Here is a 16,931-nt window from a genome sequence, read left to right on the forward strand (position 1 = left end):
AGGGCAAATGTGTGCTATTTTCGAAATACATTATTAAATTGCTTAATTACATCGTAGACACCTATTTTCGATATATTTGGGTAAATTTCTCGTATATGTCATGGTTTTCGTGAAGTAGTAGAAACACGAATATGTTCAAATTGTTAGAAGTTTTATTATCGCTTTTGTATCCCTTTCGAACATTCTGTGTATATTGTTGCTGTTTAATAATAACGTCAAAAATCAACATGAAATATAAATACGAAGAAACAAGATATTATTCTCAAAACTGTAATATTGAATTACATTGTGCCTCCACCGTTTTAAAATTTATCATACATAACTAGATTTGCAACATTTTTACCAAAAATATCATAAAAGGCACGATTAATCACAAAATAACCAAAAATATGCTTCCCATAAAAAAAGAATAAAAATAATAATTTTCTAGGTTGAAACGAAAGTAAGCATGGAAAGATAAATAAGAAAAACTTTCCTTCGCAGACGACTCTGTACGACAAAAAGGAAAGCTAAAATATGCATTAAAAGAATGGCTACCACACAAGAAAAAGATCATCTTTTGTAACAATCTCCTTTTATACCCTTCCACCTGTTTTTTTTATCGTCCTTGCAACTCTCAATCCGAAAGGGTGAGTAAGGACGTTTACAGTTGCAGAATATCGTTGCGTTCTATTTGCTCCCTCTCCTTCATGTCACGTCCACTCCCTACCTCTTCTCGCACAGGTTTCACCAATTACCCGCCTTCTGTGGCCGTACTCGTCCATCCTGACACGACAGAGAAATATACAGTCTTCCCTACACTTCCGAACTACTCCCACTCTTAAAGATCACGGTCGCAGGTTCACCCTGTCTCGTTTCTCGTTTACTCTGTTCCTTTCTCTTTCTGAACCTAACGTTCTAATATAACGTTCTCTTTCTATGCAACGTTCTATCCTCGTCCATCATTTCACCGAATACGTATTCCAAGTGTATATCTTTTCTCTCACGCTACCCTTTACATCTTCCATTCTATGTATCTTCGTCTAACATGCGTTAGGCTTGCCTTATCCCCCAAAGAGGCACGTTTGGTGCGACTCGCGCATCTAGGGTTGCGATTCGAGAGGGTAGAAAAGTCTGTGAATAGTAGGGGAAAACGGGAGGTAGTGGGGAGGCTGGAAGTAAGGCGGTGGGGGATGTTTGACTACAGAGAGCGCGACTCGATTGTCAGTTAGTATTGGGTTAGGTCAGCCCAGAGTAACGTCGTTGGTTGTCGTCGTTCCTTGTAGTCGGACGACGACATTTGTTGTTTATAGTAGAGTAGTATCACGTTTTTACATACCTTGTTTTCTCTTATGTTCTTGTTTTCCTCCTTTTTTTTTGCTCTTCATTTTTCTTAGGACGTTTGGTTCCGCGGGATACGCGCCAGTTTTGTCGAGAACGTCGGCAGAGACGACAGTCATCAAGAGAAATATATCATCATATTTCCTGTAAATTCAATGAATAAAATTTCGGTGATCTCTCGCGTCGCTTCTCCACGTTTAACTGCCTTGACCCCGAGACGAAAGGAAGAATTGGTTTTGAAGAAATATTGGAAACAGGAACAACATCTAGAAACGATCCATTCGTTTCATTCGACCACGCTCTTTGTTTGTGCAGTGTCGCTGTTTGTTAGGTTATACGTATAAACGTTCGTCTATACATCTCGTTCTCTGCTATCGTCGGAAGTGTTCGCGCATTGTGTACAGAAGTGGATGGAGTGTCATAGTGAAAACACGTAACACGGATCATAGAATGGCACTGTCTTATCTTCAAGAGGCGCAGATTAATGCAGGTATGAACTCTCACTTGTCAATGGATCCATTACTCTGTACTGCACTATTTAATACACAATCTTCCATTAACCCTTTCACTTTTTGTAAAAACTATTTTCGTCAGCAGTTAAAATCACACGTATGATTTCAACTATTTCTACAATTATCATATATATATGTATATATCTATATCATATAAAAAAACAAGGATTAAATTTGGTAGATATTAATTTTCCAAGATACTTTCTATATAAAAACCATAATCTTTACTATTTCTATTTACCAATTCACACAATAAAAAGACTAAATCGGGTTTTACTAAAATAGACATGTGTTCTATCTAATGCTTTATACTGAGTCTTATTATTTGGCAAAAACTTTAATTGTGGCTATGAAAAGATTAATGTTTGTGGTAGAATTTCCAAATTGGAAAGATATTGCAATCGACACCAACGTTTATTTCATCTTCCGCACAAGCCAATTCCCAATCTAAATGTTTCATAAATACGAGTTTCATCGCGTATAACACGCGTCACATCCGGTCAAAAACAAAAGGCATTCGCAGTTTCTCGTTTCGCGTTTGTTTTGACACACGGCCAAGGTGATACCACTTTTTCTTTGTTTTGTACCGAAAGAGGCGTGCAGTTACACAATCGCGTTATGTATTTTTCATGTTCCACGAAGTGGATACAATCATGAAAAAAGACGAACGAATAAAGTTTTTCTAGCTTAGGGGACATGTTAACGACAAACTGGCGTACCGCCAAAGTCTAAAAGTGCTCGCGGCGACACAGTCGTGTTGTGACATATTGTAAACATCGATAAGCCAGGAAGACGTGAAATTGCTCGACGGAAGGGAGAGGAGAGCTCGGTTTAGGAAAATGAGACTCGACGAGTTTCGCGGTTGCAACCGCCGTCCAAAAATAACCATGCCACCGTGTGATTGCAACGAAAATGCTCGAAAACGTGAAGTGCATCGCCGGCGTCCGTTGTGAACACGTTTTCTAGGTTATAAACAAAGTGCAACGGTATATTTTCTCTACGCGCGCGCGCCAACTTGTGTTGCGCATTCGACTAACGCGTTTTAGTTACAGAATCAGATGGAATCGAATCGACATTCGATTAGCTAACGGTCATTCGCATGTAAATTTGTTAGATAAATGATATTTTGAATAAAATTTATATCTTATTAATCTTTTGCTTATTATTTTAACATACATAATTATATTTCTTCTATCTTTAAGAAACTTTTTAGATTTGAGGAAATAATTTAGGAGAATTGTTGTTATACGGTAATATATATACGTGGCTTCTTGTTTCGATTAGTCGAAAGTTGATCTTTGCTCGTTCTTTAGACGATCGTGTTTTTCTGTGAAAAAGTCTGTAATTAGTAATGTAGTAATATACGATTCCTCGTTTCGATTACTCGAAGTATGATCTCGTGAAACAGGTATGATTGACTAATCTATAATATAAATCGTATGTTTTACAGAAAATATTATGAGAACAGTATGATTCTTTTAAGGCTACATGAAATGAACTTATTTATAGCGTCATTATTCGGTTACCATATACAGCAAACAGTTTCGTATATTTCTTCATTTATTTAATTTATTCTTAGAAATAGTTTCCTATTTGTAGGTTCCATAATTCACGTACCATCTTTCATAATATACATATAACGCCAATGCCATTCGTCATTGCTTAATGAATATGTAGAAAGATAAACAGACTGATGTAAGAGAAAAAATTGCCCAAGAATCGTGTACATTTGAATATTTTGATATTCAATTATGTATAATCAAACTCCGTCTAATAAACACGATAAGAAATTCTTAAGAAATTGAACTTCTTAAGAAATAAATTACTTTTTTTAACTTTATTTGTTGCAAGAAAATAAAAAGATTATTGTGCCTTTAAAGGAAAATTTTATGAAATAAAATATATTGTAATATCATCACATTTTTCTATTTTCCGATTTATGAACTTGATCAGCCTCTAAATAGCTAAAAGGTCGCTAAGGAGAATTCAAATTCTATTAAAATCAAATTAAGATAATGGTTTAACAGAAAACTACATACTACTTTATTTATAGAATCGACCAGATTTTATAAATATATATTCTATGTATTTTTCAGTCTTTATTGAGATTACGTTCCATGTTCAGAAGTAAAGAAGGCTGGCAGCGAAGAAGAAATTTTTATTCGGACCTAAGGGAAAGGGATTCGGAATGGAATATTGGGGTTGCGACCAATTAGGGTAGGGATGCGAGCGGGGCGGTACTTCTGGTCGTGTTGCCGGGAAACGGCGATTGTAGGCTGTAAGAATCTTAGGCCACGTTAAGGGAGGTTTTAGGGTAAGAGAAGAAAAGAGAATAGATCTTACTCGCCCTTATTGATTCAACTGGGTCTCATTACAGTTCCCCTTCTAAACGGTCCATTAATTAGTAAGTGGCGGGCTGAACCGCCATGGCCGGTTGATTCATTGTTTCCTTAAATTAAACTTCGTCTCATCTTGCATGTAGATTGCAAGTGGCCAGTTAGACAGAAGTCTTCGAATAATTACGATTTAAGTCTCGATGTCGATTTATTCCTTCTGCGAATAAGAAGTAAAACTTCGAAGGAAAACGATCACTCTCCGATGTAAATGTACCATCGAATTATTATTTCGTCGTTATCATAATATCTCTTGCATCCGCTAATTTCGTAAACCGAGCCTCTTATTAATTCAATTACCTCGTTGAGCCTTGCCAATCACGCGAATAAGCAATCATCGGAAGGTGTAACCCTAATACGAGGGTTGCTCTCTTTTTTTTTTTTTTTTTTTTTTTGAGGATGTTAAAATTATCTTTCGTAATATCTTCTTCACTTAAATTGCTTTATTTTAAAAGAAGAATATGTTAAGAATCTTTATTTTTTAACATTCAAAAACAGAGTTCCAATATAACTGTTTCTTAAGCAGAAAACACGATTCTTCACAAACAATGAAACTCCGAGTTCTTACATGACCGTATACATTTCATACCTCGAAAAAATTAGATTTCTTCGTGGAAACACCTCCAAAAATACAATTTCTATATGAAAAGTCCTGAAAGTACGGTTTCTGTGAAAAATCTTCAAAATACGATTTCTATGTGAGAACTTCGAAAAAGTTTCCCTGTAGGAAAAATTCTTCCACATTGAATATTCCCAAAAATTTAATTTCTACGTGATAACTTTCACAAATTTGGTTTTCTACTTGACTTCTTTGAAATTCGATTTTTATGCCAAAACCCCAAAACGTTCGTTTTTAGAGATTTCTACTCTAAAATCTTCCAAAAAAAAACATGCTTTTCGCCCCGAGAAATTCTTACACCGAAAATTTTTCGAAATTCAGTTTTTACACTGAAATCCGCGAGAATTCCATTTGTACGTGAAAGAAAAAACGTGGAAAACCCGACGTGTACGCGGAAAACCACGTGGAGATGTTAGTAGAATGCAGACACGGCCTGCACTTTCACAGAGTCGTTGGCCTCAAGTCGAAGAGAGGCGGGTACATCGCGGTGACGTGGGTGGGAAGTCGAGGCTTATGAATGAACCGCCGCCGTACGAGAGTGTGAGTGAATGGAGGAGGACCGTGCTTCTCGCTCACGTGTGAGGAACGTGTGTGGGAGGGCTGCGAGGTAGTGACAAGGAGGAAAATACAGACACACTGTGGAGCACGCGGGAGAAAAGATCGTCGTACGATTCCGTACACGTACAAACGCTCGACCTTTTTCGCGCATCGTATTCGCGTCTCTCGTAGCCAGCGGGCCACACCACGCGATTTGTTGTGAAACGCCACGCTATTCGTCAGAACGTCAGGCGAGTTGCGAAAATCTGTATCCAGAAGTCGACTTCTTTTAATTTTTATTGCTAGAAAGATAGCTATCTTGTACTAGTATTTTATAAAATCAACATTTTCAATCGAAAATCAAAATCGACATTTTTAAATTCGTTTTATCCATTTGTTTGATATATTATGAGAGAAGTGTAGGAAATGATAGTTGACAGGAATTTCATGGTTACTAGTTAATGTGGTAGTTATCTAAAATGAAGGTCAATATTTGTGTATGTCTTTCTTGAAGTTCTTGCAACATTAATAGTGTAGGAATAAGAAACACTTGAAAGTCTATATGTCCTAACTACAGCAGAATTATTTTTGTCAGTGTTCAGGACTAATATTCAGCTTCCTTTACTATAATACTAATTAATAATAATTGTATAATAATACTAATACTAATAATTAATAATAATACTAATAATTGTAATCAATTACCATTCAAGAAATCTTTCTCCTTTGCTAATGAATCATATAACACAAACGAAGGGTCGCGAAAATATTTCTCAAAATTGAGCATAGACCATATTGATATCAATATCAGTTATGGTCATAATGTTACATATTAAATCCATATTTGTAAAAATTGACGAAATTTCCTCTACGTATGATCAACGATTACTTTTAAACCAATATTGGCACAACAATAATATTTCAGGACTTACAGCTGGACAACACCACGACATGAAACAAGAATCGGAGAAACAACCATTGTCGTCACCGCTGAACAACACGTCGCAAGTGGTGTTCCCTGGAATGGGTAACGCATCGCCAGGTTTATCTATGCTCACACCTCAGCAATTACTGGCTGCAAGTAGAACAGCAGCTCTGATGGCTGCAGGGATTCCCGTGTCATTGCACGCGACATTAGCCTCCAGCCCGTCTCTGTACGGACACCACCAGACTTTATTCAATGGTTGGGCTCCACCCACTGCATCCTCACCTCCGTCGCCGCTTCACCACTCACCAGGATCTGTCTCACCTGCGTTGAGCAGTAAATCTACGTCCAAACGCGCCAATAATGGCGTCACAAATAACAATAACAATGTTAACAGCGTAGTAAGCAGTAGTGGTGATAAAATCACGAAGAGAGGTCAGGCGACCAAGAGGAAATTACAAAAGTCAAAAGTAGATACTGTACAACAACCGTTAGAGGGCTCAGCGCCTTTAAGTCCACCAAGCTCAATCAGTCCTGAAGCGGGTAAGGACGGAAGGGACAAGGTGTTCACCTGTGGAGTGTGCTCCAGATCGTTTGGCTATAAGCACGTGCTGCAGAACCACGAACGCACCCACACCGGTGAGAAACCTTTCGAGTGTCCGGAATGTCACAAAAGGTGAGTTGAGAAAGAGAATGATTGTTCTTCATACGTATTTTAATATAATGAGTATTCAATTCATTTTAGATTACTTAATATCTTATATAGTTACTCTCATCAATGTAGAAAATTATATCAGGATAAAATTGATTGATCTGCAACAACGAATGTTATGAATTCCTGCCCTGAAAATGATTTTTTTCTAGGGTCATATCTTTTTAATTGGGACTATACATCTTTTATGTAACAATCGAAACACTTCATATCATCGCAAAATTGTAACTTTTGTTACGCAATAGAATCTCTGGATGATCGTAGTCTCGATATGTTAAAATGTTGACTGGCATTGATATCAAATATAAGATATAAAATATCACATGCGAAGATCTTATTTTTAGTGAAACAAGTTAAGCAATCGTGTTAATGCGTTTCGTACTGCGTCATCAATGACGCACAGCAGAAAGCAAGAATAAAGATTTCATTACTAAAAAAATTAAAATGACAAGAACATAGTACGATAACCATTTCTCGGAAATGTTTTCCGTGGTTATATATCTTAATATAAATTTCTCACTTGATTTTCAAGTTGTTTCAAAAGTATCAATTTTTGTACGATGCTCAGTAATGATATTCATATATGATGGCATTAGATCAATATGACATTAGATCAATGTTATTCTTGAATAGAATCCCAATTCGTATCTCTTTGAGATAACATAACGTTAGTTAGCTTTTGCATGATTTAATAAAAACGAAATAAGCTTAAAGCCATTAAAAAAGTAAAACTCATCGTGAATTCTTTCCCATCGACGTACCTTGCTTATTTCTTCGCCTTGTGTTTGTGCTACTGTTTACTTTGTGCTACTATTCTTTATTCAGAATTCTGAACATGCAAATCTGCAGGCACGATATTTCCATTTGAAACGTATCTGGAAACGATACAGATAAAAGTCAAGATACCAGCTTTGAAGTGCACAGTATCGAGATATTTATTCCGTTGACCAAAGAGTTGAACTCTTTCAACATGCTATCCTACATCAAAATTTTTCTACATTTTTACAAACGCAATATACTACATTTATACTGTAGTTACCGTATCCTATCACCTTTTAGAGGAAGTACACGCAATTCCCAATTATGCAATGAAAGATCAAAGTCAAATCTACCAAAATTAAAAAGGAAATCGTTACATTTGTGATGCAGATTCACACGGGACCATCATCTAAAGACCCACATGCGACTTCACACGGGCGAGAAGCCTTACCACTGTAGCCACTGTGATCGCCAATTCGTCCAAGTAGCCAACCTGCGTCGCCACTTGCGCGTGCACACTGGTGAACGTCCATACGCGTGCGAGTTATGTTCAGCCAAGTTCAGCGACTCGAATCAACTAAAGGCTCATCTGCTGATCCACAAGGGCGAGAAACCGTTCGAGTGCGAGCAATGTCAGATGCGATTCAGACGAAGGCACCACCTGATACATCACAAGTGTGGCACCAGTATCAACTCTGGACAAGTAACGAGAACACAGGTTGCCTCTCCGTCATTGGCAAGCGACGATTTAGAAGAGGATATCGACATTGATATCGACGTAGAAGTAGAGGAAGCCGAAGCATCATCATTAGCCAGCAAAAAAACAAGTGCTTCTGTTAGACCTGTGCATAAGTTCAGTAATCAATTAGCAAATCCTATCATCGGCAATTCTATGCCTATACCATTGAATTTAGCCGGTATTCCTGTGGATTTACCAGAGCAAACGGAACCAGAAGACTTATCTATGTCAACTGGTATGCATTCTCAGTGCAGACCACACTCTCAATCAAATAGCATCAGTGACTCACCATTAAGTCGTAGCCCGAGTAGTGACATCATTCACGGAGAGGATGATGATGACATCGATATGGTGTCGGGAACGTCCAGCCCAAACGCTATTTTCCTTCAAAGTCACCACAACAAATACACGCACTTCGCATCCCTTGGAAACACTGCCGCGGCTAATGTCGGCCACGCGTCCTAGTGGAGTCTTTAGGGGTACGTAGACACAATACTTGTAGAAAAGCCACCCTGTACTTTATCTCGGTTCGACGCTTCTACCCAAGGAAAAACGCTACTCCAAGGTTTTTAGGGTGGGCAAAGGAAAAGATATAAGGGGAGAAAGAAATAGAAAGAGATCGTCAGAAGGGAGAAAAATGGAGTTTCTCGTTTATATTGGATAGCAAGGCGAATCGAGTCCCGACAGGCTCACGAATCGAATTGAATCCTCACACTGAATCCTCCACGCACCGGTTCACAGTCACTATTGTTAAGATGCTTTTTATAGATATATATATTATATTATTATAGATGATTATTAATTATTACTGTACCTAAACGAGGCAAGGGAGGATGAAAGATAGAGGTCGAAAAGCGTATTGGCAGGTCTACGAGTATCCTCCACGTAAAACGTGTAATTTATAAAAATGGAACAAACATTCAGGGACGTGAATCTTTTTGGCAATGAGAAAAAGAAGGAAATGGATTGATATTATATATACGAGAGGAAAAGCAGCCAGGATTTTCTTTTCTGAGCTGTTGGTTTATTTCCTTCGTGTACATAATTACGCGATAACAAAGAAATTGAAAGGTAATTGTGTATTTAGTTGGTCGCTGTAGTTTCGCGTGTTCCGTTTTTCAATGAAAGCCGCGATAATGAGTTTAGATAGATATTAATTATTACTTAGATAGGTATCTATAAAAATATGAGAGACAGAAGCAAGTACATGTGTCTCCGTTCGTGTAAATGTGAGTGTGATTGTGTTCGACACATATGTACATATGTGCACGTGAATGATTGGAGAGAGAATCGAAAAATAAAACTAGAAATTACAGAATGAATGTACTGGTATACAAGTTCCTCTGACAGTAAAAGTAGCGGGGGGGAGTGACATCGGTTCGTCGGTCCTCTGTCGCTTTTGCACTTCACTGATTTGTCAAGCTGTCGACACCATTGTTCTTTTTTTTTTAATTCTTTTATATTTCTCAGTGTTCTTTGTCGATCTTCAATTTCTTGTCTTCCTTTCGTCATTTTTTTTTTTTTTTTTTTCCTTGTAAGAAATGTAACTTTATGCAATTTACAAGACGTTTATACAATGCGCTTTTTAAGTTAATTTTGTCTGTAACGGTACCACACAAGTAAGTTACTTGAAGTACGTGTACGCGTGTAACTGAGATGATAATAAGTATTAGAATTACTCATACCTTCCAACGGTATCAGCATGATTTTTTGTTACGTAGCACCAAGAACGAGCTCGAGATGTCTTCTATACTTACTGATTTGCACCCTCAAACGTGTACATCTAGCATCATGCCTTTCGCTAACGAGATACTTCATTTCATATTAAAGTTAGAGAATTGTGACACAAAAGATTGACTTCGATATATTTAAATATTGCACTATCATTGCATTTAAATATTAGAACACATTTAACGCTAGAGTTTTATTAAAATTCATGGAATATCAATCGTTATTTTCACAAGCTTTATATCTACATACACTTCTTCGATTCCCAAGTAACAATCGAGAAAATAATCACAAATTTTCGCACTATACGGCAAATTAAAAGTCATAGTAATGTAAGTTAAGATTTTAAGAATTTGAATTTAATTTCTTAAAAATCTTCTAATTAAGTCTTTGGATTTCTATTCTTAAGAGTCATCCGTCTAGCTTCACAATAAACTAAATTAATATATGCTTTCATAACTTAGAAAGATGCAATTTAGTTTTCAGTGACAATAAAACTCTATTTTATGGAAATGTAGCAGAAATCACTCTACGTATTCTTTTATACGCGAATACATACATCAGAGTTTAAAAATCATCTCGCAAGAGCGAAGAATCAAAAAACCCGAATCACCCTTGATTTACATTCGCCTTCGCAAAAAATTCAACCCGTAAGACGATCTTCCGACGTGATTTCGATTCGCATTAATCCGTACAATGATCGAAACCTGCGAGTGGATCCTTGTACGAGAATCCTTCGTTTCACGAAGGATACGTGTTCTCTGTTCATTCTCGTTGTACAATCAGGGACCATCTTTTCTTCTCCGATTTCCATCTTTTTTTCTAACAGGCAGCCGGTTGCTCGAAGGAGAACGATCTTTTGTTGCTTAGACTACGGCGGCCGTCTGTTTCGCGCGAACCAGTTTTCGCAATGATACACACAGCCGCGTGCCGAAAATTCGCAGCCGGTGGTCGTCTTCAAAACGAGATAAAGCATCCCTCCGTCGTCGACTTTCTAGCGGATAGCCTATGCCAACTTTGCCTCAATGGTCCTCTGATTTATGTTCACCGGTCAGCATGCAAATTTCATCGGCGTGTTTCGAGGCCATTTCGACTCATTGTTCCATGGGTCAGTCCTAGGACTCTTTTTGGGGACACGAGAAGTGGTCGTGGTAACGTCATTCATCCTCCCTCTTCCGGGTCTAACTGGACCCCATTTGTTGTTTCTGAAATTGTAACGCCGAAGCCAAACGTAATATAACACGATGTACTCTGTATACCGCTCGGCTTTTCGATGACATAAAAGGACAAGAGAAGTAGGTATCCTCGTCTGCATTTTCTGCAAGTGCCGCACGAAACACTGCCGGGGACACAAATTGCCCTCGTTTCGCTTCCGTTCGATTCGTATGACCATTTCGTAAGAGAAGGAACGAAAGAAGGCCCGGCTAGTGCGAAGAACAACTTCTTCACTAGGTGCTCGACTCTGTTTCGTTTAGGTCTTTATTAAATCTCGCGTTCACTTCATTTTGTTTTAGGATGCTGAAGATATCTCGTAATTCAGAATTAGCTTTTCGATGAATAACGTTAATAGGGATTTTTGAGTAAATGAATTATTTTGATCTAAAAATACCAAAGTTTTCTTTCACTTCTCCTAGGATATAGACTAAGATGTCTACGGGTTTAGAAAATCGTCTTTTAAACCGAGTGCACATTAATACTCACCGATACTTTTTGCTTCTTTTCCATAAAAAAGTTTGAATCATTGAAGATAACATTTGAAGATAATTTAGCATATTAAGAGTGAGATTTTGATTGATAATTCTACTAAGAGATAAAATTTACTGGTACATATGTTTTTGAAGGTGTGTCTTTAATTTAAACTTCGAATTGAATCGATTTTGTATCAATATTTTAAAATCATAATTATCAACGAGACACGGTAATTGACGATCGAAGCGCAAAGCAAACATAAACAGTTAACTGCATCGACGTAGAAGAAATAAGTTTGGAAATTAATCGGTGGACTTTCTCTTTTCGAAAGTGAAAATATAGCTGGGGTCGTACCGGGGAAACAGAATCCATAGCCGCTGCGTTACACTTTCGCCACATTCTTTCCCAAAGGTCCCGACTCATCCGCACTTCTCACTCGTTATTCACGTTCCAAGCTTTCGAGGAACATTTTCCAGCCCACTTGCCTCTTCCTCCCTCTTTGAGACCGCGCGTTTTCGCCCTTTTATACACGTGTTACGAAGCATCTCTCGAGCTCTTTCAAGCTAAACGTTTTGGTCGCTCATTACACTGCTTCTACGTACCAAAAATTTCCTTTCCTTTGGAAATTATAGAAAAAACTCACGACTTACACTACAGAGTGTAGAAGAATGTATATGTAACCTAAGAACTTTCAAATCGTTCATTCTTTATTTTTTATTTTGCATTGTAGTTCTGAGATTATTACGACACGCGTGACACAAATTACGGTTGAGAGCAGACCGACGCGATACTTTTCATATACATTTTTTGATAAATGGTACTATACAATACATTTCATGGATTTATGTTTTTACCATTAATATATAATTACAATGGCACCGCGTTATTCGTACACTTGGTTAAACTGCTCAGAAAGCAACCAATTATTTTACTGAACAATTCGAGAAGAAATAAGAATGTTAAGTGTTAAATGGATCACAAAGTTCTTAAGTAATATTTCATTTTTCTAATGCTCTGTAAACGCATCGGGTCGTTGACAAGTTATATAAATATCATCTTTAAATTACCTTCCTTTGAATCTCAATTTGTATTCGAATAAGACAATTATCGTATTCAGAATGTTTCAAAAACTTTTGAAAAGCGTAAGTGAGTATGAGATCGATACATGTATCCAAACAATGAAATTTAGGAATTTCCAAAAAGATCGAGTTAATCAATGTCACTGCTACAATCTATTAATTTTTTTCATCCTGTATTTGTTTATACATCGTTTCGAATGAAATAGAATGTTCCATTTATTTTGAAGAAAAGATACTTTTCTTCTCCGTTTGTTCGTCCATTAGTTCGTCTTTAAATAAACGTCAATTGATTTCAACATCGACAGCTATTCGAGTAACAGCGACAGAGGTCAGTAAGCTCCGGCCTCGTACCCCGGAGAAAAGCAAAAACCACCCCGAATCCCAGGTGTATTGTATATTTAGAGAAACCCACCCTCAAAATAAAGCGATATACAAGATAAAAGAATATTATAAATTGCGGTTTTTCTTGTAATATACGAGCGTACCGTTAATCCTTCGATTCGCTTTTCGACTGAATTTACCTGTATATTCATTTATCTATAACAAACTGCAAATTTTTATAACGTACAAAGGTATAAATATTGTTTAGAATATTTAGAATTTACAATGATTTTCTCCTATTTAGTTTTCATTTTTGCAGCTCCCTTCATAAAAGTATAAATTCGCATGAAAGTTCGCAGCCTAGTAATAATAATCTATGGATGAAATGAATCTATGGATGGACCAATGTCATTATCATTGAAAATCAACGTGAGCTTTTAACTTAATCAAACTAATTACCGAATCGTATAACAGTCTGAAAGGCGAATATAATAATAAAATATTGTTGCATATAAAGATTTATGCTTGCAACAGTGACTTGTGATGATAATAGCTAGAAAGATAGTTTGTATTATAACTTGTTTTTGTTAATGTGTTTTATGATGTGAAGTGGTTCATTCTCTATTAATAGAGAAGGTAAAAAGGAAAAATAAAAAAGTAAAATAATTCTTGGCTAAGAATTCTCTCATATATTGAATTCCTTAATTTCTTATTATGAGTCTATTTCTAGAAAAATAATCTAAAACTGAATTAATCTAGTATCATTGAGAAATTGCATTTTAATAAGATCGTTTTTAAGTTATACATTGATCATCTATGCTAAAGGTTAATATTAAATTGAAATATTTCTTAGGAAACCTTTACAATCACTAAAATAGCTATTTTAGTGAAATCATCTACACCACCTGCACACTATTGATCGTGTTAAAATAAACGTATACTAAACATAGATCCCACTAAACTACGCAGTACCGCAATAATATCATGTTCCTCGTTTGATTGCCATTTGTTTTTCCTATAATTATGTGCCATTAAGTAGATCATATATTCGCAAAAGAGAAATAGTCTTTCGGTAGTTAAAGCTAAGAGCACGGTACGCTCGTTGATTCTGTTTTGCACGACATCGATCAGTTGTTTGAAAAATCGAATTTTAAATAGAAGTTTAATAACGTAACGAGAGGCAAACTACGCTCTATCCTAGTTTTATATACATCATTCTGTAGAATTTACGTCGTCGAATAGATAAAATCCACGAAGCAAATGGCGAAAAATTGATACCATAAGAGGAAAGAGGAAACAGGAAAAGAAATAAAGTAAAATCGTATGATTCGTTCTTTTTTTTTCTTCTTGCCAGTCAATTTCCATTCGTGGACGATAGATTCTACCCGACGACGATTTCTGAAACACGGTACCTTGAAAGAGATCGATTCCTAGTTAATGGTTGTTAGTTCCGAATTGATACTGGTGAAATTACGTTCCTGTCGGCCCGCTATATATCGGTTCATATATACGGGCCAATTGTTTTCTATGTTTCTTTGTAAACAGACCAGAATCACTGAAAATAATAGCCGAAAATTAGACGAAAAGAACTAATGGATTAAAGATAAAAACGGAAGTCTCGCATCGAGTACCTATTTGTATTTAAAGAAAAAAATAGAATTATCGCTTGTCCTACCTACTGTCGTAATAATCATTATCGTTGTTGTCCTTTTAATCTTAATGTACAAGGGAAAAAAGAACATACGTATACATACGATTACTATATGTTTGTGTCAAATTATAACATTATATCGAATACGATGTGTATCGCAAAGAAAAAGTTTGGGACTCACGAGTTGGCGGAAGTGAAACTCGAATACAATGTACATTAATACGAGAAATCATACGATATTTATCATGACTAGAAATTAATCTGTATAATATAATCTTTATTAGCGATCATGTATATCATTATCGATTTATCTACTAAACGCGTAGTAATATCTGTACAATATGACAAATGAAAAAATGTAATATTTATTACTCAATTGAGCATGTCGGAGGGAAACGTATTCGAGTCTGCGTCTGTCACTTCCGATCGCTCGAATACTCGATTAAAAATTATGTACCTATGGTGTATACTTCTCTGTATCTATGTAACTAGAATTATACGTATATAGTTATAATTTTGTACAGTCAACGCAGACGCTAATCACGTATGCACGAGCCGGTCGATCGTTCGCGCGCAAATTCAAATACGGTTAATCGCGATGTTCGTTATTGCGGGTTGTTTATTCTCTATGGTGACCAAACGAACGTAAATATCGTCTCTATACTTTCACCATGTGAAAATGCTTCGAACAACACAGGCGCGCGCGAACGTCGCCATACACACGGTACAAATTCAAATTTTATGCCTATAAACTACTACTATAAACGTTGATTAACAGTGTTCCGCGGTATTTACGGATAGACGATATTCTCGCTACTCTAATTAAACGAAGGCTACTTGAGAGTGGGCGCCCGATCCACGTATACCGTTCGAAATGTCGATCGCTGTGCACGTTTCTTACGGACATTCTTTGATCTTTGATACGCCGAAAGATGACGAACTCTTCGGATCTGATATTGTTAAATTACAGATAAATGTAATAGTTGAGATTTTGTTTCTAATCTATTTTCTATTTGTACTATATCGCGTGTAATAAATATCAACGAGGATCATTAGGTAAATTGGTTTGGTGTCTTTAGATATATCAGTATCTAGTAGATAACTATTCTTTTGTTTTATGATAATTTTAGAAAAATACTACCTGTAACTTCGTTTGACTTTATACAATGATTTTAACAATGGATTAATTTACCTGTGTAATATATACTCAAAGAACAAGTAACTCAACCCAAACTATTGTAAAGTTTACCTAATGATACCAGCTTTAAAGTTAACATTGTCCGCAGGCGTGTATCCAAGGTATACAAAGTTTCTCAATGACAGCAAACAGTCTGCAGCCACCGTTCATAAACATCCTATCCAAATTACTATATCCTGTTTGTATATTGTAACGTCTTTCAACTATAGTTATATTTACAACATTTTCAAATCTTTCCTATTTTATATCATATTCGTTGCGTCATTACACGATGTAATGTTATTATTGATGTACAATTTATTCGTAGAAATTTTACAGTGATGACACTGTGCAATTTGATTGTTTCTTATTTTTAGTATTAGAATCATACAATAGCATGTATGTATTACATCAATATACGTGTGCGCGCGCACGCGCCGTGTGTATGTGTGTGTGTGTATGTGTTACGTATGTGTGGAAATTGAAAGCTGTCGAAGCACATAATCTCGTTGCAAAATTACGATATTTTGTCATTTGTGTGCACGAAACTTTGCAGAGATTTACTAACTCGATTTATCAGCCGTTTGTTATAAAGATTTTCTGTAATAGAAATTTTGCACGCGTAAACACATGCCTGCAAACAATGTTTGTATTAACTGTACACGTCATTGAATAGAAGCGAGAAGAAGATAAAATTTGTTCGTTAAGAGACACGTTGTGTACAATCGATCGAAGATTTCTTTTCTAAAAAAAAAAAAAAAAAAAAATAA

At 36.4% G+C, this 16,931-nt stretch overlaps 1 protein-coding gene across 1 annotated transcript; it reads left to right on the forward strand.

Annotated features, from left to right (window-relative positions):
• Nucleotides 1-1,192: 1,192 nt before the first annotated feature.
• Nucleotides 1,193-16,109, forward strand: LOC126915914 (protein krueppel-like). The gene is made up of 3 exons (XM_050721063.1): nucleotides 1,193-1,810; nucleotides 6,316-6,982; nucleotides 8,168-16,109. Exons 1-3 carry the CDS (start codon nucleotides 1,771-1,773, stop codon nucleotides 8,979-8,981), a joined length of 1,521 nt encoding a protein of 506 aa, XP_050577020.1. The 5' UTR covers nucleotides 1,193-1,770; the 3' UTR covers nucleotides 8,982-16,109.
• Nucleotides 16,110-16,931: the final 822 nt, after the last annotated feature.

This window comes from Bombus affinis, chromosome 4 (genome assembly GCF_024516045.1).
Source record: "Bombus affinis isolate iyBomAffi1 chromosome 4, iyBomAffi1.2, whole genome shotgun sequence".
In the NCBI taxonomy this organism is placed as follows: domain Eukaryota; kingdom Metazoa; phylum Arthropoda; class Insecta; order Hymenoptera; family Apidae; genus Bombus; species Bombus affinis.

Bases quoted from the DNA above. Each gene is read 5' to 3' on its own strand.
- LOC126915914 (XM_050721063.1), top strand. From the start codon at position 1,771: ATGGCACTGTCTTATCTTCAAGAGGCGCAGATTAATGCAG. The intron at 1,811-6,315 runs GTATGAACTCTC...CAGGACTTACAG, and splicing joins AGAGGCGCAGATTAATGCAG to CTGGACAACACCACGACATG. The intron at 6,983-8,167 runs GTGAGTTGAGAA...TTTGTGATGCAG, and splicing joins TGTCCGGAATGTCACAAAAG to ATTCACACGGGACCATCATC.